Here is a 22158-nt window from a genome sequence, read left to right as displayed (position 1 = left end):
AAAACTTTTGCTAATTTTAAGTAACTTCATTTTTACTTTTGCTTTTAATCACGGTTATAAATGTAGAAATTCTTGTGTTACACCCCTGAAAACAGGGGGAAAAGAATCACGAGAGTGATTATGACTTGCGTCTCTCATGCAGTAGTTTATTGCAGTGAAAATGAACAGAAACGTTTCACATTCTGTACTGCTAAATGTCACATGGTGGAAGAAAAACACTAAATAATAAACCTAAATACTAAAGTGCTTACTATACATATACTTGAGCAGGTTACCTGACAAAATGGCTGACAATCGCGGCATTTTTAGCTCCTGCAGTTATCTTAATGGGCATTACACAGTACAAAACACAGCTCAAAACTGCCACATACATGTGCACAAAACTGTAATATAATGCTTCTAAAGCTTACAAAACAATGAAGGGTTACCTCTTCAATATCTTAACAGTGTACAAATTGAAAATATATCAACCTTTAAACACTTTTACCTGAAAACAGGGGGAAAAGAATCACGAGAGTGATTATGACTTGCGTCTCTCATGCAGTAGTTTATTGCAGTGAGGAGAACGCGCGAAAGCCCCCTAGTGGAGAATAGAGACACTACTAATCGATCCCAGAAAAGGCTTACTAGTCGATCACTGATGTAAATTGCAGTTCTCTTAAATAACATGAAAGCCATTAATATAACATGAAAAATAATAAACTCTTAACTATTTTCTTACCATATTTACATAATTTTTGTCCTTATATCAACTGATATGAATTAGTATTAACTGAACAGTTTTATATGCAGTAGTCCTTCAACCTGTCACACTTGCACCCTCATACAACATGGCCTTTAGTTAGAAATCAGAAAGTGTTCTTTTCTTTACTTGTGAGTTTTCACACCACTGTTAAATCTACAACTATTTGATGGCAAATATCTTTTGTGTAAGAATGCAAAGTTTGACAAATATACTGCAGCATTAGCTACTAAGCATGACTGAGCTCCACTAAGGGTCAAACAGATAATGTCATACTACATCAGAGAATAACTACAGCACTGCTGCTGAACAGCACGCCATAAGCTATGCTACAGTGACATGACCTGTGTACCAAAGCAGGATCTATTTTCATAATGACACCTGAAGCTGTACTTTAGGAGACCTACATAAAGTTCCTCGCAGTGCATCGCTACTTTTCTCTTCCTACTTCCCCTCACGTGCTCCTCGTGCCTTTGTCTCTCGGAGCATTGTTAAGGCTCTCAAATAACCAGATAAAGATGACGCTGGGGAACCTGGGCTTAGACAGCAGCAGAACAAGAAAAAAGAAAGGAAGACAGAGTTTTAAAGTTGGGTTATATCATAGTGTGTGTGCGCGCGTGTGTGCGTGGGTGTATCTGGGAGATTGCGCACTTTCTGCTTTGGAGATGGTTTTTTTTATTATCTCAAATGGGGAGGAGAGAGGAGGAAAGGGGTGAAGGAAGGAGGAGGAGGAGAGGGGGAGAGAGTAGGTCTAAAGAGCTGGAAGAGAAGAGGCAGGACTGGGGAACTGGAAACATGAGATAGGCGAAATGACTGCATATTGGCACTCAAATGGGATATATCATGGAGTATATGAAAATAAAACCACATGTGCAATCTGGAGAGGCAAGATAAAGCATTTTTATTCTGCAACTTTTCTGGAAGAAAGTACAAATGAATAAAATATTTACACACATAAATATATTTCAAACATATATTTTGTATGTGGTTAGTTAAGATATGATGATGAGATTACGTGTGCATAGTGTAGGTAGCTCTACTGATGTGAATTCAGTAAGAAAGTGTTAAATCACCCAATAGTTAAATTTATTCTGTGATATTTTCCAACCAGCCACATCTTTTACAACACCTCCTCATACAGTGACTCACAGATACATATTTGCAGAATTTCTCCACACACAGATGACCAGTAATTAAAACGCTTCAAGCTTCACAAAGTTACATTTAAAGGTGCATCATGCAAAAGATCCAACATTGCTCTTTGCGACACTTTGGGGTTTAGTCCTACATGAAATCAGTCACCACCAGGAAGTGGCAAAAACTTCCTGTTGGTGACTGTCTCGGAAAAACAGTTAAAAAAAATGTAGGCATACCCCTAATTTTAAAAGTGCCCACTGCATAGTTGTTATGCAGGGGGAAACTGTTCTTAGACAAGAACACTATTGTACAGGACTGATGATTTTAGCCCTGTAAAACTGGACGTTTTAACATGGGAATGTATGGAGCCAGCCTCAAGTGGGACGTTTTTAGCCTTTTCACCTTGGCTTCACTTCAGACAGCTGTGGAGCATGCGTGAGCACGGGGCGTCTAAAGATTGAAAGGCTGGTGGATCAGTCCCTGGCTTCTCCATGTTTCTGTGGAAATATCTTTGGGCAAATAACTGCCCTCAGTGCATCCACTGGAGTGTGTGTATCAATGTAAAAGTGCTGTACACTGTCTACGTGATTGGGTGAGTAGGACTTGCTTTGAATGTTTGCAGCACTGCAGCCTCCATTTCTTCATGTTTCTACAGCAGAGCTGCTGTGGCGAGTGCTTTGAGGTCTCTTTGGGCTGGTTTTAATCTTTGCTTTTTGTTGTGGGCTTTGTGTTCACACGTAAACACTAGAGTTCAGGGATATGTGTTGGAGCATGGATTTATACTGTCAACTGGTAATTATGTGACAATGAGTTTTAGGTCCATTTATGGCCTTGCGAGAAAGTAATGTAACAAGCAGTTTAACACATTACTCTGGTAGTTAAGTAACAGACTGCATTACAGTAACCAGTAATGTGTTCTTCTTTTTGAGTCACGACCTCCAATGACTGGAGGGGACATTGCTTACCACTCATACTAAAGTGCCTCCTTTACATGTGGGGACAATAAGTTTTGACTGTTCAGACATTTGTATAACCAAGTAAAGTCAATCAAATGTTTTTTAAAAAAATTACAAATAAATAATAGGATGCTTCATTTGTGTGTTTAGTTTCAGTGAAACTTTGTAAATTTGGAGTTGAGTTGCTCTAAATTTTAGCTTCGTTTTAGTTTTTCACTTTCCTGCCAATGTGCCACTTAGACTTCTTTTAGTCAAATTGGTTGAATTCTTTGTAATAGACTGAAAAAAGATGATGGTTCACCTTTCAACCCTTTTAAGTTGTTGGGATCTTTAAAAGGGGCTTTTTTGATATCTCTTTACCAACTCTTCTTTGTCAGATGGAACGTGATCCTATTTTCTTTAGGGCTACGGGTCTTCCAAAGCAGATGTTCATGTGCTAAGTTTGGAACAAGTCTTGGTTTGTCTGGGCTAAATAATATGTAATGAACCAGACTGAGTCAAGAAAATGGGCTGTCTGTGGTTACCACAGAGGCTCAAATGCATTCTGCTGTTACAGAGGTAATAAATTCATGATTTATGTGAAATGTATGTGACGCTCTCCTGATAGGGAAGGCCCGGAATTATAGTTGCCGTAAATGATGACAGGAAAAAAAAAATAAAGCTCAGTGTCTCAGAAAATGATTTGGAGCTCTTCGACAGCGTGACAGGAGAAAATGCAAGAGTGTGACTGATTTACAAAATACGCTAATGTGGGTTTTACATGTTGCCATTTTTCATGTGTCACTTACTTGAGAGACAGGCCTTCAAAGATGAGAAATGTCTTCTTAGATCAAAGCTATCTTACAGAAACTTTCCTCACAGGACAAGTGTCAGAGTGAATCCTATCATCAAAGAGTCCTATGCTCAGAAGCACAAGATTGGAAATGAAGTCCTATAATCACGGGTGTCCCATAATCAGAACAGCAACCGCTGTGGCCACAAGTCCCACTATTACAATAATGGCACAATCAATGACAGCAAGTTACCTTTAACAAATGCTATAATATGGGGTTCCTAGCAATGCTAAAAACATTGGGTCTTAGAGTTATTTAGGCGGGGTAAGGTGTCTAATTTTGAGTCAGTTTCTATTTTTGCAAAACTTTTGAAATGTTTATATATAGGTGGAAAAGTAAGAACAGTCTAACTTAGCTTTCTGAAACTATCTAGAGTAAAACCAACAGAGGCTATAGCAAGAATTCCCTGAGTGCTTTGACCAATAAATCTACCTTTTCATTTGTTACTCCCAAATACTAACACATCTCATATATGTCCATTGACATTTGAACCATTCCCTCTTTCAGGATCATTAGCGTGTTCATCTTAAACCATTCTAGATCTGTAGAAGAAGAGCCACGCCAGCTAAGGTCCACTTGGAGGGGTTTTCTTTGGTCTTCAGGTTAAAGGTCCATACGTATGTGGGTCCCCTCTGACGAGTCTTATAAACAGGGCACTGGTAGAGGTTTCTGTTGTCCCATTTGTCCACTGGGATAGCCTTGATGAACATGACCGGCATGGTTGGGGTGAGCTCTTTGAGTCGGGCATCCACAATCAAGCCAGTCTGAAAGAAAAAGAAATAAAGAAGGAAAGTCGGGGAGATGGGAAGGAGAGGGAGGGTGTGAAGGAGGAATGACAAGCCAATCAACCACAGACAGGAACATTTCACAGAACTGAAGAAGTTATAAATTAGTTTGAGGTTTGAGGAAGCTTTGCTCAGATGCTGTGCTTGCCATTGAGCCTCCATTTAATAATCATTTCGTGCCAGAGCAAAGAAAAGAAAAGAAAAGAAAAGAGGAAAAGAAAAGAAGCTGTTTGGCTAATCTTGGTTGGCACAAGCAGAGTAAGAGTTTGTTAAACACAGTTTTGTGGCACCCTTGAAAAGTGGTGAAAGTCAAGAGAGTCTGAGCTGAAGTCGAGCTACCCTGTCTTAGTATACACACTCTCTAAACAGTCGGAAACAGAGTGGTCTGTCTCGCTAATTAATCCTCCTACAATTAGCTCCTGACAAACAGAAGTTTCTCCATGCATGCACAGTGACTTTCAGGAATGAATGTAAATCCTGATGACTTTGGAAAGCAAAGAGGACAAAGCCCGGACTGCATCTGCAATTCCTACAACACTTTAAAGAGTTGCTAAGTACCAATAACTTTATATCTGTTTCGGGTAAATAACAATGATGAGGATCCTAAAGTGAGCAAGTCGTTATGGTAAAAGTGGTAAATGGCCTGTATTTGTATAACACTTTACTAGTCCCTAAGGACCCCAAAGCACTTTACACTACATTCACACACTGGTGATGGCAGCTACATTGTAACCACAGCCGCCCTGGCCAGGCCCTGACAGAGGCGAGGCCATTGGGCCCTCTGACCACCACCAGTAGGCAAAGAGTGAAGCGTCTTGCCCAAGGACACAACGACCCAGACTGTTTAAGCCGGGGCTCGAACCGGCAACCTTTGGATTACAAGACGACCTGCCAACTCTTGAGCCACGATCGCCCAATTACAAATTGTCCTAATGATGCTGTGTCTACACTCTTACTACACTAGCGAATATCCATTTTGATCGTGTGCTCACACAACATATTGAAAGAATCAAGTATATCACAAAGCAGGACATCAATAAGTAGTGTCCATCACAAACACAAATCATTTCAAAGGACATATCTGTGATTCCACATGCAATACATGATGTCTGAACCATCTCTGAATAAAATGTAAGGTTCATTAATATAGATTAGGTTTAATATAAATCTTTGACTTTAATGGCTGCACAGAGCATTGTCCAAACGGCACACTCTGCTACTCCCTTCCAGTGGCACAGAACTGGCCCTGGGGCTGAGAGGAGAATGAGTAGGAGGAGAAGAGTTGTGTGAGTGGAAGCCACCCAGCCTGTAGGGCTGCCTGTCTATTTGCCTGCGCCTCCAACTTTAATGAAGAAAAAAGGAACCACTCCTCCAAAGGGTGATCTAAGTGCTCAAGTGCACACTCTGCACATTCCCTAATTAAGCAGTCTAGTGGGATGCACCTTGAAAGCTGGGCACATATGCAGAGCTTGAATGTATAGAGATAGAAAGAGCTTTGGGAAGCTGAGTAATGTGCTATGCCCCAACAGCTGAACACAAGCAGGTTGCAAAGCAGAAAATGAAGCCACTAAGGAAATGTGAAGGTGCTTTTTTTGTGAGCTTAAATGAGGTGAGGGTCAGCTCACCTCATTTAGATATATAGTCTGAGGAGCTTGCAAGTGAAAGCGTGTTGTGTTTGTTGTAGCAACTTTCTGTAGCGACTTTGCGGCAGTCAGCTAAACAAGGAAATCAATAAAAACTCAGGTACCTGTGTGTCCCAGCGTGCACCCTCCATGTACAACCCGTGTATGTAGGCCCCTTCACGAGGTGGAGAGCTGAAGTCCTCGCGATTCTTCTTTGTGACATCACACTGCAGACACATACTGTCCAGGGGCCACTCGTTTCTGCCGTATAACCACAAATTTCCTGTTAGCAAGCCATGTGGTGTCCATCATTTTCTTATATCTTAATGCTGAGTAGCCCTACCTTCTCGCCATAGCCTGCATGATGGCTGTGAGAAAGGACTGAGGGTTAAAGAAGCCAGCCAGCCACACTGCAGAAGGTAAGATGAAATCAGCTGACCAAGCTTCCAGCTCCCTGATCCTGGCCAGCAGGTCAGTGAACCACAGGGCCAGGCCAGACATGGAGGGGTATGCCCGTTTGGTCCAACTCTCTGGCACCATGTCCAGGAAGATAGCATTCTGAAGGTTTTCCATGTCACTGGTCATGGTCAGCTCTCCCTGATGAGCGAGGGTTAAAGGAGAGAGAACAGATGAGATAAAAAAAAATATACTGCTACACGTTAAAGAAGTAATTAAAAAAAATCTTGTTTCTTATAGAGATGGACCGATCCGATATTACGTATCGGTATCGGTCCGATACTGACGTAAATTACTGGATCAGATATCGGAGAGAAATGAAAAATGTAATCCGATCCATTAAATATCAAAAAAGCACCTCACAAAACCTGCGACATGGCGAGCCGGAGCAGTGTGGTCACGTGATAGAGCAGCTGTTTGTATTTGTAGCCTCAAACCAGCATTTCATCTCCGAGGAAGTTTTCCCAGAGAGAAGTAAAGCAAGTGTGTAAGTTCATCTCTGAATGTTTGTAAAGCATTCCCATGTTAAGCTTAACAACCAATATATGGAGCGACTGCCTCTTCTTGCTGCTACTTCAATCATGAAACTGCTTAATGATCAGCTGATTGGCTTTTCTGTCGCGAGTCCGTCTCTCTTCTTTGTTTTTGGCCCACTTTGCACCAGAAAGAGGAAACCAGCGGCTGAACAACAGCAGCACGTTTAAGCTTGATAAGCTGTTGTTAGAATTTATTTAATATTACTTTCTAGACCAGGATCTTTTTCTACGTAGCTGACGGCTGGTAACTGTGCAGGGGCGGATCTGGCAAAGTTTAGCCAGGGGGGCCGATAGGGCATGAACAGGGAAAAGGGGGCACAAAGACATACTTTTCTTTCTTATTCTCATTTAAAATGTCGAGCTTTTAATAAATAATTATCTGACTCTTACACCCAAAGTTTTAATCTTATGTAAAATATATATAAGTCCATTACTGTATATAGTAACTGTTAAGTCTAATATACCCTAGTAAGCTATAGTACTTTTTCCTTTGGGAAGATACCATCTGTGCAGTCTGCAATTCTGTTGAAGAAAGATGTTGAATCTATTTAATTATTCTTGAAAAATAATCGATTTCTGTGCATTTTTTTTCCACACTGCATCAAATTAAATTTGATTACATCGATTAAGCATCATGAGGTGAGGGGTGGTTCCCTATTTTTTTTTTGCTGGGAGTTTGCAACCCTATTAGTTAGGTTGCTTAATATTTCTGCTAAGTACTCTTTAAAGTACCAGAATAGGGAGGATGGAGCAGGTTTAAGTTTATTAGATTGATCAGTGTTGCTGAACTATGAAATATTTTGGGTGCAGTGTATTTTTTACATACAGGTATAACAGAATAGCTTTAGTGTTGTTGTTTATTTAAACTTGAGTATGAACTTATACAAAATGCAGCAACATATTAAAAAAACGTTTTATTGATTAAAAAACACTATATCGGATTCATATCAGTATCGGCAGATATCCAAATTTATGATATCGGTATCGGACATAAAAAAGTGGTATCGTGCCATCTCTAGTTTCTTATTTCTCCTTTCATTAATTTCTGCAACACACTGACAGTAGAGCACCTGGTGTTTTAGCTACAATCCCACTGATACAACATTGACATCTTCCAACAAACAACCTGCATGATGATCTGCTGCATGATCTGCTTGATTTGGGCTTTAGGCAGTGTCCTCTGGATTGCACCTCACCACCAGCGGAGAGGGAAGGAGCAAGGCTAAACGAAATACTAGCCACTCTTTATATCCTGTTTATCCTATTAATTCTGCAGCGTTTTCAGTAAATATCTTTCTATGAGCATAGCAAAACTATTTCTTCCTGTTGTGCATGGCTGAGCACAGTCAGGAAAGAGGTACAAAGTGGTGTTGCTAGACAAAAAGGACTGCGGATAGCTGGATAGCGAAGGCCTCCGTCACACAGACCTAGAGAATGGTTGACAGTGGTGTATTTCCTGACCAGCTGGTGTGTGGTTACTAGAGGCTGTTGCTGGGTGAGGTTGGCCTCAAAGTCAGTGGTATACGAAAAACCTTCCTGTGATTGCTTTGGTAGCTAGGAGACTGCTGTGGTTGCCTGTAGATTGCGTGGAAGATGCTGCCTTGCCTGCAAACACTTGCTAGCTAACACAGAGTATGCCAACTAACCACTCAGCCATAGTGAAAATTAAGAAAGTGTGATGCGAAGTTGTGCCTTTTTTTTTCCCCCATGGGGGGAGCTTGTCGTTTGGTTGGCTGATATGGATGTCTACCTGAGTGAGGTTGACAGGAAACAACTGTGAAAAACTGAAACAACTGCAGGTGTGGGCTTGTTTTGATATGACATATATTTGATAAGAGACATTATCCTAAACTGGACTAACAAAGGACCATGAGTCCAACATGAAACTTACCTTACATAACGCTGAAGTTCATTGATAATTTTAATCAAAAACTGAAATATTTTTACTGAACATGCAAACATCTGCTGATGAAAATGTGTTGATTTATTGGTCTGTTATGAAGCAATTGCTATTTCTAATCTGTTTTTATCACTTTCTGATGTTTTATTAATTAAACAATACATGTTTTAATTGTTGTGTTATCCATAGATATAGTATTTACATATATTTATTTATAATATAGTAGAAATGTTTAATTATTCATGTTTAAATGACTAATATGTGACATGTATTAGTAGTGATGTGGTGCTGATGGTTAAAATGCCTTTTTGTCTTTTGGTATATTACGAAATGGCAATAAACCACTAATATATGTCTATGCTGTGCTCATATTTGTTTTACCCTACTTAAATTCAATTTATGATACATTTTATTTTGAAAGATTTGAAATGGTTCTTCAAAGAACCATTTCAAAAAAGGTTCTTTAAAATGGTTTTTTAAAGAACCATTTGAAGGACCTTTTTAAAAATGGTTCTTTGAAAAACCATTAAAGGTGCCCCAAAGAACCATTTCTTGATGGTTCTTTGGGGCACCTTTAAAGGTTCTTCAATGAACCACTGAAAGAAATGGTTCTTCAAAGAACCATTGTTTGAAAGGTTCTTTGTGGTACCAAAAAAGGTTCTTCTATGACATCAGTCTAAAGAACCACTTTTGGTTCCAGTTGGCACCTTTATTTTTCTGAGTGCACCTGTCACGTTTGGTTCTTTTGCCATCAGAATTATTGTCTAAAGGCCAAGAAAGATGCCCAACGGATTTACTTTACCAAATGGACCATTCCAGCCTTGGCGTATTGGTTCATTTGATTGACCTTGTTTTTATTGTTTATTTTATTTTATTTTCACTTGCTACACACGGGACAGACATGACTGGGGGAAAGAAAAGGGAGAAAGAAAGAGAGGTAGGGAAAGAAAAACAGCGGGGAAGAGGAACGGTGATAAAGGGCAAAAAACAAAAACAAACAAAACAAACAGACAAAAAATACATAATCAATCACCTGGATCACCTGTTGAGAAGGAAAAAAGAGAAAACAAGCAAAAAAAGAGAGTAACATAATAAACAACAACATCACTAAATACTAAATATTGAATATTATTGTGCAGCACATAAGATCAACAGCTCACAGTGTGCTTTGAGGTAGGAAGGTAGGGTGTAATTTGTGTCTGTGAGCACCTGTGTGTACACCTGTGAGCATGAGTGCACTTTTATTCAAAAGGTTCCTTCATGTAATGATCTGCTAGAGGGTGTGGGGAGCCACATCCCCATCCTCCAGGGCATGAAGCAGATATGGAGGAGATCCAGGCTCCAGACATCCAGAGACCCTCAGAGCACAAGAGACCAAGGAAGACCAACGACTTGCAGTTACATGGTGGGTGCAAACTGAGGTCTAGGCCTGACTTCATAAATCTACCACTACAATAAATTAAAGAACACTTCTATGTCGGCATTACAATAACAATAGGTTATCCCACATGCAGAATATTGAGACTTATATGTGTGGAAGCCAACAGAAAAGGAAAATAACATTTGATTGTGTTCATAAGCTACAACATTTTCTTCTGTTTTGGATACTCCCTTGGTATTCCTTTGAAGTTTGAGGTATTCCTAATTTCAAGACATTTCACTTTAAAACAAACATGAACCTCTGAAACTCGGTCCCTCAGTATTGGTGCCCCTCAAGGATGTGTCCTCTCACCACTACTGTTCTCCCTCTACACTAACGACGGCACCTCCAAGAACTCGGCTGTTAAACTCCTAAAGTTTGCAGATGACACCACTGTCATTGGCCTCATTCAGGATGGTGATGAGTCTGCATACCGGCAGGAAGTTGAGCGGCTGGTACTCTGGTGCAGTCAGCACAATCTGGAGCTGAACACTCTTAAAACTGTAGAGATGACAGTGGACTTCAGGAGACATCCCTCAACTCTGCTCCCCCTCACCATATCAGACAGCCCTGTGTCGACTGTGAAGATCTTCAAGTTCCTGGGTACAACCATCTCCCAGGACCTGAAGTGGGAGACCTCCTCCATCCTCAAAAAGACACAGCAGAGGATGTACTTCCTGAGACAACTGGGGAAGTACAGTCTCCCACAGGAGCTGCTGATCCAGTTCTGCACTGTGGTCATTGAGTCTGTCCTGTGCTCCTCCATCACAGTCTGGTATGGTGCAGCCACTAAACAGGACAGGAGCAGACTGCAGCGGACTGTACGGGCAGCAGAAAGGATCTGTGCCTCTCAAGAACCAGGAAACGGGCAGGGGAAATCATCACAGACCCCTCACACCCTGGACACAGACTTTTTGATCTGCTGCCCTCTGGCAGACGATACCGAAGCCTGCAGACCAGGACCACCCGACATAGGAACAGTTTCTTTCCCCTCGCCATCTCCCTCCTAAACAGTTGACCTGTCACACTGCTCCCACTGCCAGACTGCAACTGCACCTTATGTACATTATGTAGTATTCATTCCACCTCATTTCATTTCTGTATTTTATGTATATAAGTTTAGATTAGTTAATTATAATTGGTTTACACAGCTTTGTGTATGTATGTGCAGTGTTGGGAAGGTTACTTTTAAAATGTATTCCATTACAGAATACAGAATACATGCCCCAAAATGTATTCTGTAACGTATTCCGTTACGTTACTCAATGAGAGTAACGTATTCTGAATACTTTGGATTACTTAATATATTATCATGCTGTTTACAACTACATGAATGTACTATTGCTGTGATTTATTACTGTTACTGAAGGTCCGCGGCTCCGAACCGTAGTAAAGGGACCTCTGGCTAATACGGTGGGTTCTGTGTCGGCTCGTAGCTGAAAACTAGCTTTACTTTGTTGTCTGGGTCAACTTTGCTAGCGAGAGACAGAGAGAGGCGTTGAAAGGCTGCTCCAACGGAACTTATTGTTTCGGAGGAAAACACGAACACGGTGTACAGTCGAGTCTTAATAGCTTACTTACAACTGGGCTCGTCAGGCACTCTTCTTGGCTGCAGTGGTTATTATTATATTTACATGCTTCCAGCTCCCGTTTTTGCTCGATGACAACTCAACTTTTCGACTCTCCTTTTTCTCCCTCCCTCGCTCACAGACACATAACGAGTATGGCGGTCCATTCTCCCTGCAGCACGGACTACACTGCCCATGAAGCTACGTTCTGCATTCTGCCTATTAGCTTAGCACAACAACACCAACAAAAAGGCGCTCTCTAACCCAGGAAACACGCAGAGCGAGAGCGTCACCCTGTAACCATGGCAACAGCAACGCTGCCGCCTGGAACTACAGAATGTAGCTGTCAAACAAAACCGGTAACTGTAACGGAATACAGTTACTCATATTTTGTATTTTAAATACGTAACGGCGGTACATGTATTCCGTTACTCCCCAACACTGTGTATGTGTATGCATGTGTAATGTATATACAGACACATGTGTGTGTGTGTGTGTGATTTACATTGCTGTGCTTGAGAGCCACCATCTACCTGAACCAAATTCCTTGTATGTGTCTGCACATATACTTGGCCAATAAACACGATTCTGATTCTGATTCTGATTCTGATGAATATCAGAATAGAAAAGTATGGATTTACTTGTTAGAATGTGAGGATTCCATTAAAATGTTAGATATTGCAATATGAACTGCTGATGTGACCCGACCAGTGTTTGATAGGCAGGTCATGAAACATGAAACTGCAACATCTACACAGGTATCGGCAAGTCATGTGTTCTGTCCCTTTGCCATAGAAAATAGATAAATCTAATTTATCCAATTTCTAACTTCATTTTTGAAAAAAAAATCTTTCAGATAACACTATGTTGATATAGTGCGGATTTGTTGCAGTATAATCACCAGAGCCTTGCTAGGCTGGTGATGTCACCATAAATGCTAATATTAGTTCTATTGCCATTGTTTGCTGTACTTTATTGAACAGGCTGCTTGTGGATATGAAAAATCTGTTGTATAATTTGGCTTTCATGCTCTTCTTGATCATCTGGAAATACCCATTTTAATTAGGGCGAGTGCTCTCAGTGCTGACAAATGCTGTGTCGGTTTTTGAATGCTATTTACAGGAAGGGAAAAGAGTTCCTGTTTGTCTAGCTAAACACTGGAGGTGAGACCTTCCAGCTACTTAAGGTGTTGAATGGCAACAAGCCCTTTAGAAATCAGTAAACATGGGAATAAGCAAGCCATGCCAGATAAGGAAACATGCTGTAAGATAGCCAAGAGAAGATGGCACTGATGAGTAATGAGACAGCATGCGAGTGAAAACAGTAGTGTCCTTCACCTGCTGATAGTGTAGCTGATGTATCGCTGATGTATAGATACCCATTTGTGACATAAGAATTCTTTATGAGGGTGATAAGGTTCTGTGGGTTTATCTAGATAAGTGACTTTATCATTAACCACTCCTCAAAATAATCCATCAGTTCAGCCATTTCATACTCAACCTCATAGCACTATGAAGCTCCAACACCTCAACCAGGATAACATTCTGATAGTTCCTATTTATTGAACTATAGAGGCAAAATATGATTCCATTTGCTGGTACAACAGTGTACATGGCTTTTAAATCACTGAGCCGATTTATTGGGGCTTGTAGGGCGGGGAGATCGAAGCCTCATAACTCCTGACAAATGCATGGACATATTTTTCCCCCTTTCTTTCTCTTTTCATTTGTTGTTAACACATGACTCAGTCAGGCTTGACACAGAGAATGCCGACATCTCATTTCTTTCTGCTACTCTGTAAGCCAGATCTCTGAGTCACTCTTACAACCGTGCTTCTGACAAACAACAAAGGAAAAGATTTAGTTATGCAGGAATACTAAGTAAGCAGCCTGTTGATGTCAACACTAGAGAAGCCTATGTAAAGTGAATTATAGGTGTTGAGAATAACTGAAGCTTTTTATGGTGGGGATTCAAGTCACAGTTCACTGTTTTGCGTTGCAGGTTTTTAGCCGTTGAGGGTCCCGTGCAGTATCTTGGCTGTTCCTATGACTGCACTCTTCTGGACAGAGATCTCGAATGTTCCCCATACTTCTTATGGTCGCTCAACTCCTAGCCAAACATCTCACTGATCACTATAGCCGTGGTGTAGATCAGCTGATTTGTCTTGGTAATGGTTGCAGTAGGTATTGTCTGTAGTACTGCATTCACATAATCTACATAATTTACTCAGGTATTATTAAAGTATTCTGATTCTGATCGACAGTAGGCCTTCAGAGGGAACTTGTAATCTTGGTAACCGGCTACAGAAGGTCCAGGTTTCAAGCTTCGCTATGATCCTGTCTTTTAGGTCAGTTACTCTTGCACTCAATCCTTCTTCCATTGCACTTGGGGCTTGGTATCCAATCTTGGGTGGGGGTGATGATATCTCCCCCCCGACTTGTTGTTCTGGCTCCCACTTGCTGTGTCATTTGTGTTATATAGATTTAAACGGCTAAATTCAATGCATGGTTTGATCTCTGGAACCAGTCTCTTGGAGAAGCAGGGCTCGCAAAATCGCTAGCCCCGCCCATCGGGTTATCATATAGCCCGACGGGCGGGGCTGAGATAGATTTTGGTCGCCCGACCGGAGATATCGCAAGCTCCGGGACGTCGGGCTAGCAATTTTGCGAGCCCTGAGAAGGGATGGACTCTTTTCCATTCTGGAGTTGCCTTTGGTGGAAGGAGGTGGGGAGGCCTGGATATCCGACGTATCACCATTGGAGTTTTTATTACAGGACAAGACGGTTGCTTCCCTGCACCTTCGGCTTGGAAAACTGGTCCTGACTGTTGTTCAAAGGTTGCTCCATTTGGAGATATCTCTATTAGGATGAACATCAGGTAGTGGCCTCCAGCTTGCACTGGAGTGGTTTGCAAGTCTGAAGCAGTGGGAATGAGAACTAGAACCTTAGACTAGACTGGTCGATCAACGTCCCTATCCTCACGTATGGATATGAGCTTTGGGTGGTGACTGAAATAGTGTGACCAGTTGCTATCTCCTACCAGCAGGAGGCCCAGGAGTAGACCCATGTCAAATAGGTCTCTCTGGGCTTCCTTGCTTAGGTTGCTCATGTGACCCAGCACAGGATAGGTGAAAGAAGATGGATGAGTGGATGAATCGATGGATGGATCTTATTTGACTTGGTAGCTACTGAATACTGTATCATAATAAAACTCAGGCTTTGTCCACAGGACATGTACAATGTAAATGTTTTTGCAATGCAAAACATTTCCATCTCCAGTCTCATAACAGTGCACAGCCTCCCATTAACTCTTCAAAGCCACTACTCACCTTAAGTCCAAGGCTTAGCTCGTGAAGAGAGCATCTGATCTCCTGGGTGAGAATGTTCATACGCTCACACTCCTGCAGCGCCACGACCTGATAGGGAGTCCTCTCCTCTGCTTTCCCTAGAAGCTCAGCCATGTTGAACTCCTCTGGGAGTTTCTCCAGTATCTCTTCCAGCACTGCATGCACCTGATACCATGATTAGGAATGTAGAAAAAAGTGAGAGGAGTGTTTCCCAGTAAAATAGCCCATTATGCTTGTCAATATTAAAGCTAAGTAGGACAAGAAACACCAATGGTAAGACAATACTCTCCTAAGTAAACATCTGAAAAGAGATGGGTTCATCTGAGTCACATAAACTCAGTCCTGTCAATGCTGACAGTCTGAGAAACTGTTTGAAATTGTTCCATAAATATTCATGAAGACATATTTTTGCAACACCAGCTTTTTGTTTTCAATAACAGTATTATACCTTCAGAAAATCAATGCTCGCATCGTATTTTTGTGGACAAGGGGTGAAAGCTAATGTCAGTGTCCAAACTTTCCCAAGACAACCAGCAAGAGAGATCAATCAAGGGATTAGGTACCAAACTAAGGATATCAGGTCATCGTATCTATGGATTTTTTGTTCCTGATGATTCTGAATATCTGACTTGACTTTGGCAGCTACTGAACACCCAGAATACAAAGTGGCTTTTTCAGTAAGCCAGAAAGATTACAAATCATAATATATTAAATGACCAATGGAAACACGGAAACACACACACACGGCAAATGTAAAGTCACAAATCAACCTTACATATATGTTTTTAGACATTTTAAGGTCAACTAATCATTGACTTTAAAACACAGATGAGAGCAAACATAAGTAAATCGATCCCAGTTAAAAGCATGCGCATATGAATTAAACATGAATTAAACATGAGCAAACTTCCCTAATGGTCAGCGGTGAAATCAAATTAATGTTCTCTGTTAGAAAGGGGTTGTTGCAATTATCAAATTGTAATCATAAAGTGGTGGAAATAATTATTCGATCCCCTGCAGCATTCATAAGTTTGCTCACTTACAAAGAAAAGAACAGTCTCTAATTTTTACCAGAGTTTTACTTTAAAGGAGAGAGACAGGATATCAACAAAAATCCAGAAAAACACATTACATGAAAGTCACAGATGACTGACTGTGTTCCCATGTGACACGCAGATTACAGTCAATTAATCAGTCAATTATAGATACATCTGATCTCAACCCATTATGAGTAAAAAGCACACCAATTCCTCCACCAACATGGACCAAAGAGCTGTCTAAAGATGTCAGGGACAAGACTGTAGACCTGCAAATGTCCATTAATCATCCTTGATCGGGAGCTGGAATGTGGATGAGCCCAAAACTACACAGGAGGAGCTTGTTAATGATCTGGAGGCAGTTGAGATCACAGTCACTAAGAAAACAACTGGTGAAGCACTATGCTGTAATGGATCAGATCCTGAAAACCACAAAAGTGATCACACATTCACGATCATCATGAGCATGCTTTTCTTTGGTTTGGTTTGCCACACCGACTTTGTCCCCTATGGTGATACTAACAATCCAGAGATGTACATGTAATGTATCTAACTGTGAAATATTTTTTCATAAGCCCCTTCACAGGACTACATACTAGGCACGATCTGATATCCTCGTGTTGGTGTTGTTCCCAGATCATCATACTAAAGGTTGTTCCAGGATCAACATTGCAAGTGACCAATCAGAATGTTGTGATGTCATACTTTTGCGACTTCGGGAAAAACCGGCGTAAAACAAAAAACTGTACTTAAGCTGCGAGAAACCGCCTTTGTCCGCCGATCAACGAACCCTAACCCTAACCCTGACCCTAACCCTTTAATAAACGCTAAGCAGAATTGATATTGTCCTTGCAACATTGGAATTTCATAAATGCACGAATGGTTTGGTGCGCAAAAGAATAACGTCACAACAATGTGATTGGTCACTTGCGATGTTGAACCTGGAACAACACCAACACGAGGATATCAGATCATCCACATACTAGATACACAATACAGTTACTGTGATGTCCAAACTACTCCCATTTTTAACACTGTCAACACACAGTTTAGTCGACTGAATAATGGACAACACACATGTGAATGGGGCTTTATTGATCAATTTCACAACAACTGCCAGCAGTCAGTTGTTTGGTTGGGGAATACCTGTTTTTCCTTTGCAATCCGTGGTTGTCAGATGGTTGCTGACAAGTCTCTGGGCTGTGTGGCTTATTTAGCTATAGTTTAGTTTATAAATAGCTTCCATAACCACGTACTTTACAGGGCACTTTTATTTAAAGCAATTAATTTAAGCTTTTACTTTTTAATGGCTCAGTCATATTAGAGCAAAAATAGGATGAGAGTCTCTTTGTGAATAGGAAAAAATTATGCATATCAGATTAATAAATTGAACTTTTTGCATGTGCATCTGACCACAAGTAGTTGAGTCAACCAACTAAGGCCTTTTCATGCTTAACCTTGGGGTTAAAGTTATCTTTAAACAATCTTCAAATAGTCCATCTTGGACTAACTTTAATCATTCTCGGATAGATGGGTCAAGGTCTACAAATAATTGGCATTTATTTTCCAAAACCTCGCAATTAAGTGAGTCTGAACCGATGAGCTGAACCTGTCTGTGACATGCCTTTTTGCAGTAGGGGACTTGAGTAAGCCGGTTGCCAACTCGTCTTCTCATTATATTCCTATATAAAAGCTGGATGCCATTTTTAAAGCACCAACGATGTTTCTATCTGTGAATGAATTTCTGATTCTAATCTTCTGGGATTCTAAATGTAAGCAGTGAATGTGCATTCCTTTTTAATGTGAATTTCCGTGTATGTAAAAAGCAACACATTTGCAATAGCTGGATTTGTACTTTTTGCCTATTTATTACAGTAACTGCTGTGTTATCATAAACAGATAACATCTAATGAGACTGATTCTGTTTTACTGTCATTTAATTGCTGTTGTGAGTCACCAAAATCACTTTGAAGATAGCAGCTGACTGTGAGTGGTCAAGGATCTGTCCCCCGTCTTCAAAGCAACCATATCAAAGGCAACAAAATCACAAGTTCATTGCACACAGTTGCAACAACTTTGGTCACGCTGCAGTCTCCAACCACTGTTTCACTAGTGTGACTGTAGCAATCAAATACAGTAAAACAAACCAAAATAATCTATCTATCTATTTGTCTAGTGGAGTACTTTGACTGTACTGAGTTCTTCTGCCTTGTTTTCTCATCATATTTTTCTCATTTGTCTTTAGTGTTTCCCAATTTCTGGCATATCTTATCTTATTTGTATGAATATACCAACATACATACTTGTATAGTGCTTTTTCTACTCCAACTTAAAGCAATTTTTACAACAACTTTCATTCGTCCAATAACACAAACATTCATATAAACTCATTTTCTAAGAGTCTTCTCTAACACACACGCACACACACTCTACTCCTGAACCACAGCCACTCTCACTTATATGAAAACAAATTATTCATTTTTTCTTAAAGAAGGAGAAAAAAATCAGGGTAACTTTTACTGCATCTTTTTTTAACAAAGCTAACACTTCCAGTTCATGATATAAGAAAAGTGACACTTGCTCCATAGAGGGAGTGCAGAAAGCTGCACTCTCTGACAGAATATTTGTTTTAGCTTTTACGCTCATATAAACTTTATTTCACAGCAGTACTGAACCAAAAAATGCACCACAAAATGCCATCCTTGTAAAACTCACCCTAGGTGTTTTCAAAGCCCCAAACAGTTGGTCACGATTTATTTTCAATTGGCCATGCAGGAGCCACAGAAAATGTCACCCGTTGTCATCACACATTTAAGTTTAGGGATCTCGCTCAGAGTTTCGTGTGAGACTTACTAAGGCCCTGGTTCGTATATCTGCCTGGGATATCTACCGTACACAAGGGCAGAAAATCACATCAAAATCAAAATCTGAGTTTAAATGCTACCATTCCCATATACCCATGAATATAACTGACCTGCTAGTACCGTTGTCATAACAAATATACACTATGCAGAAAAACACTGAAGATGGTAATGGTAGCAAATATGTCAGGCCAGTTTTTGAGGGAGAATGTGTGTCAAAACTGGAGATATGGTGCAGGCACAAAACACTAGAGGTGGGAATCACCATACATCCCACGATACGATATTATCACAATACTTAACGCACGATACGATATTATTGCAATTTTTTTAAATATTTTGCGACATTCAGATTCTGTACATAAAGGTAAACTTTATCAATATTCATTTTCTCTAATATCAAAGTCTCACACTCAGTCTTTCTCTCATTTCAGTTTTATTGTTGACAAACTGAACGGTTTGTATCACAGTCTAGTCCAACTTAACTGAATCAACCATCTGGTACAATTATAGCTATTCTGAACTATGCAGTTTATGAAAACTATGCAGCCCCTTCAGCAACTGAAGAATTGGAAAGTAAATTAAAACAAAATATAATTTTACATTAAATAAAAAAGTTTTAAACTTAATTAAAATAAAACATGTCTTAAATGAAAATAAGTAAACTGTCACATTTGGACAGTGAAGGAATGTCAGGATTCTTGCTCAGAAAAAGGATCAACCTGCTCTGAAGTCAGAGCACAAAAACCTTTTTTGTAACAAAATATCGATTTCTGCTGTCCCTGTATCGATACATTATTAGCAAACAAAATATCACGATACTACACAGTATCGATTTTCCCCCACCCCTACAAAACACATGGAATATTAAAATGAAATAATTTTCGTAGGCACCACACAGGAAGGGGAAATCAGTTTTTGATTCTCTGCTGAATTTCTAAATTTGCTCACTTACAAAGAAATGAACAGTCTCTAATTTTTAACATACTTCAAATGGAGAGACACAAAATCAGCCAACAAACAGAAAAATAAGTATTTGATCTCCAAACAAAACATAACTTAGTACTTGATTGAGAAAACATTGTTGCCCAGCACAGCGGCAAGAGGTTTCCTGCAGTTGTTCACTGTGTTTGCAAACATCTCATGAAGTATTTTGGCCCACTCTTTACAGAAACTCCAGATTATTTAGGTTTCTTGGGTGCTGCTACTCAAAGCTTCAGCTCCCTCCAGAGATCTTCTACATAACTGAGGTCTGGAGACCGGCTAAGGCCACTCCTTGACCTTGATATGCTTTTTCTGCAGTCACTTCTTTGTTGCGTGAGCAACATGTTTTGGGTCATTTTCATCCTGGAAGACCCATGTGTAGGATATGTGTTAAATGCTTTTGAATTTCCCCAAAACACCCTTTTTTAAATTAAATACTTCATTTAATCTCCTTCATTTAATGTGTTTCGAGCCCGTGTGTGTTTGTGTGTTTGCTGCGTGATGACGTAGGCACGTGCATGTGTACCCCAGTCACAGCTCCTTTCAGCATGGCAGGAGATTGCAGAGGTTACAGCAATTTGCAGTAAAGAGCACAGAGATCCAGCGCTGTCTCCTGCCTCTTATTCATTCGCCAGACCACAACACATCAATAGGCATAACACACACAAACGGGTTACACATGCACAAGGCATATTCAGTATTTTGGCTCAGCAAAGAAGGTTCTCATCCAAGATTTTGCAGTACATTGCCCGATCCATTAAGGCAGCGGTCCCCAACCTTCTTTGCACCACCAACTGGTTTATCAGAGAATATTTTTACGGACTGGCCTTTAAAATGTCGCAGATAAATACAACAAAATAAAATGGCAAGACAAAAACGGTGGTATTTTGTAAATATAATAATAAACGCAAATTCACTGTGTAACTGTGCAACTTTATTAGCAGCATCCTCCTGAAATGCGCCAACAACATTGAGAGTGACATCCTCCTCTCCGCCCCTTAATGCTCTCTGGTTGCTATGGTAACGTGTAAATATTTCTTTCAAAATAAAACACAAAACTACAAAGACCAAGAGAAACCGAGTTAACAATAAAAACCACAAAAACTATAAATTTCACACTCGAGCAGCACCAAACAACTCACGGACTGGTACCGGTCCATGGCCCAGGGGTTGGGAATCGCTGCATTAAGACTCTGGCTGTGTCCCAATTCAGGGTCTGCACGCTTGAAGTACGCACACTACGCGTACTACGTACGGTGCGTACTATAAGTACGAGAAGTGCGGAAGTGAGAGGCTTGTGAAATGGGACGGTCTAGCCTTCGTTGCGCTGTTCAGGTTGCCTAGCAACCATGATACTAACCGCGAGAAACGTCTCATACAGCTTTGATTGACAGAAATTATATATATATGTAAAGGCTTTACAACCAAGTTAACGCTGAAAGTACAAACATCACTAATGTCACACAACTTTGCCGACATGTGGCCAACAGCAATTTTTTTTTTTTTTTTTTTTTTTTGGCCAACAGCAATGTTTTAATGTTCTTCGTTATTAAACATTCGCACATAAATAAGTGACGTCATATTCAGTACTTACTTTTGACAGTTCACTCTTCGGCCGCTCCCTTCTGCCGTATTTTGTGGCAAAATTATCCACACCCACCGCCGCGCTATGAATTGTGGGATATATGGGACCACGAAGCGTGCACCGGACCACGCTTGATATTTGGGGAAATCGACGGCGCATTTGGAGTATGCATTTGAAGTACACTTCGAATTGGGACAGCCGTCGTCGCGTGGCGGTGACGTAATCGCACTTAAAATGCGTACTTCAAGCGTGCAGACCCTGAATTGGGACACAGCCATAGTGCGTTACCAGCTGTGCTCTTGGTGACTGTGCTCCAAAGTGCCCTCAGATCATTAACAAGCTTCTCCCATGTAGTTTTGGGCTCATCCACCACCACTCCAACGATCATCC

At 40.5% G+C, this 22158-nt stretch overlaps 1 protein-coding gene across 2 annotated transcripts in view; it reads right to left on the bottom strand.

Annotated features, from left to right (window-relative positions):
• Positions 1-675: 675 nt before the first annotated feature.
• The window catches only part of dnah9 (dynein, axonemal, heavy chain 9), a 223534-nt gene continuing 202051 nt past the window's right edge, over positions 676-22158 (bottom strand). For both annotated transcript variants that reach the window (XM_085171014.1, XM_085171015.1), the window contains 4 exons: positions 15284-15466; positions 6419-6672; positions 6201-6336; positions 676-4432 (listed from right to left, as the gene is read on the bottom strand). In XM_085171014.1, coding sequence (XP_085027140.1) covers positions 4205-4432; positions 6201-6336; positions 6419-6672; positions 15284-15466 — 801 coding nt within the window. In that variant the 3' untranslated portion in view covers positions 676-4204. The remainder of the gene's footprint in view (positions 4433-6200; positions 6337-6418; positions 6673-15283; positions 15467-22158) is intronic.

The sequence above is a fragment of the Neolamprologus multifasciatus genome, chromosome 8, assembly GCF_963576455.1.
Source record: "Neolamprologus multifasciatus chromosome 8, fNeoMul1.2, whole genome shotgun sequence".
Lineage (NCBI taxonomy): Eukaryota > Metazoa > Chordata > Actinopteri > Cichliformes > Cichlidae > Neolamprologus > Neolamprologus multifasciatus.
The sequence above is the reverse complement of the archived record's forward strand: the minus strand, read 5'-3'. Positions and strand labels throughout refer to the sequence as shown.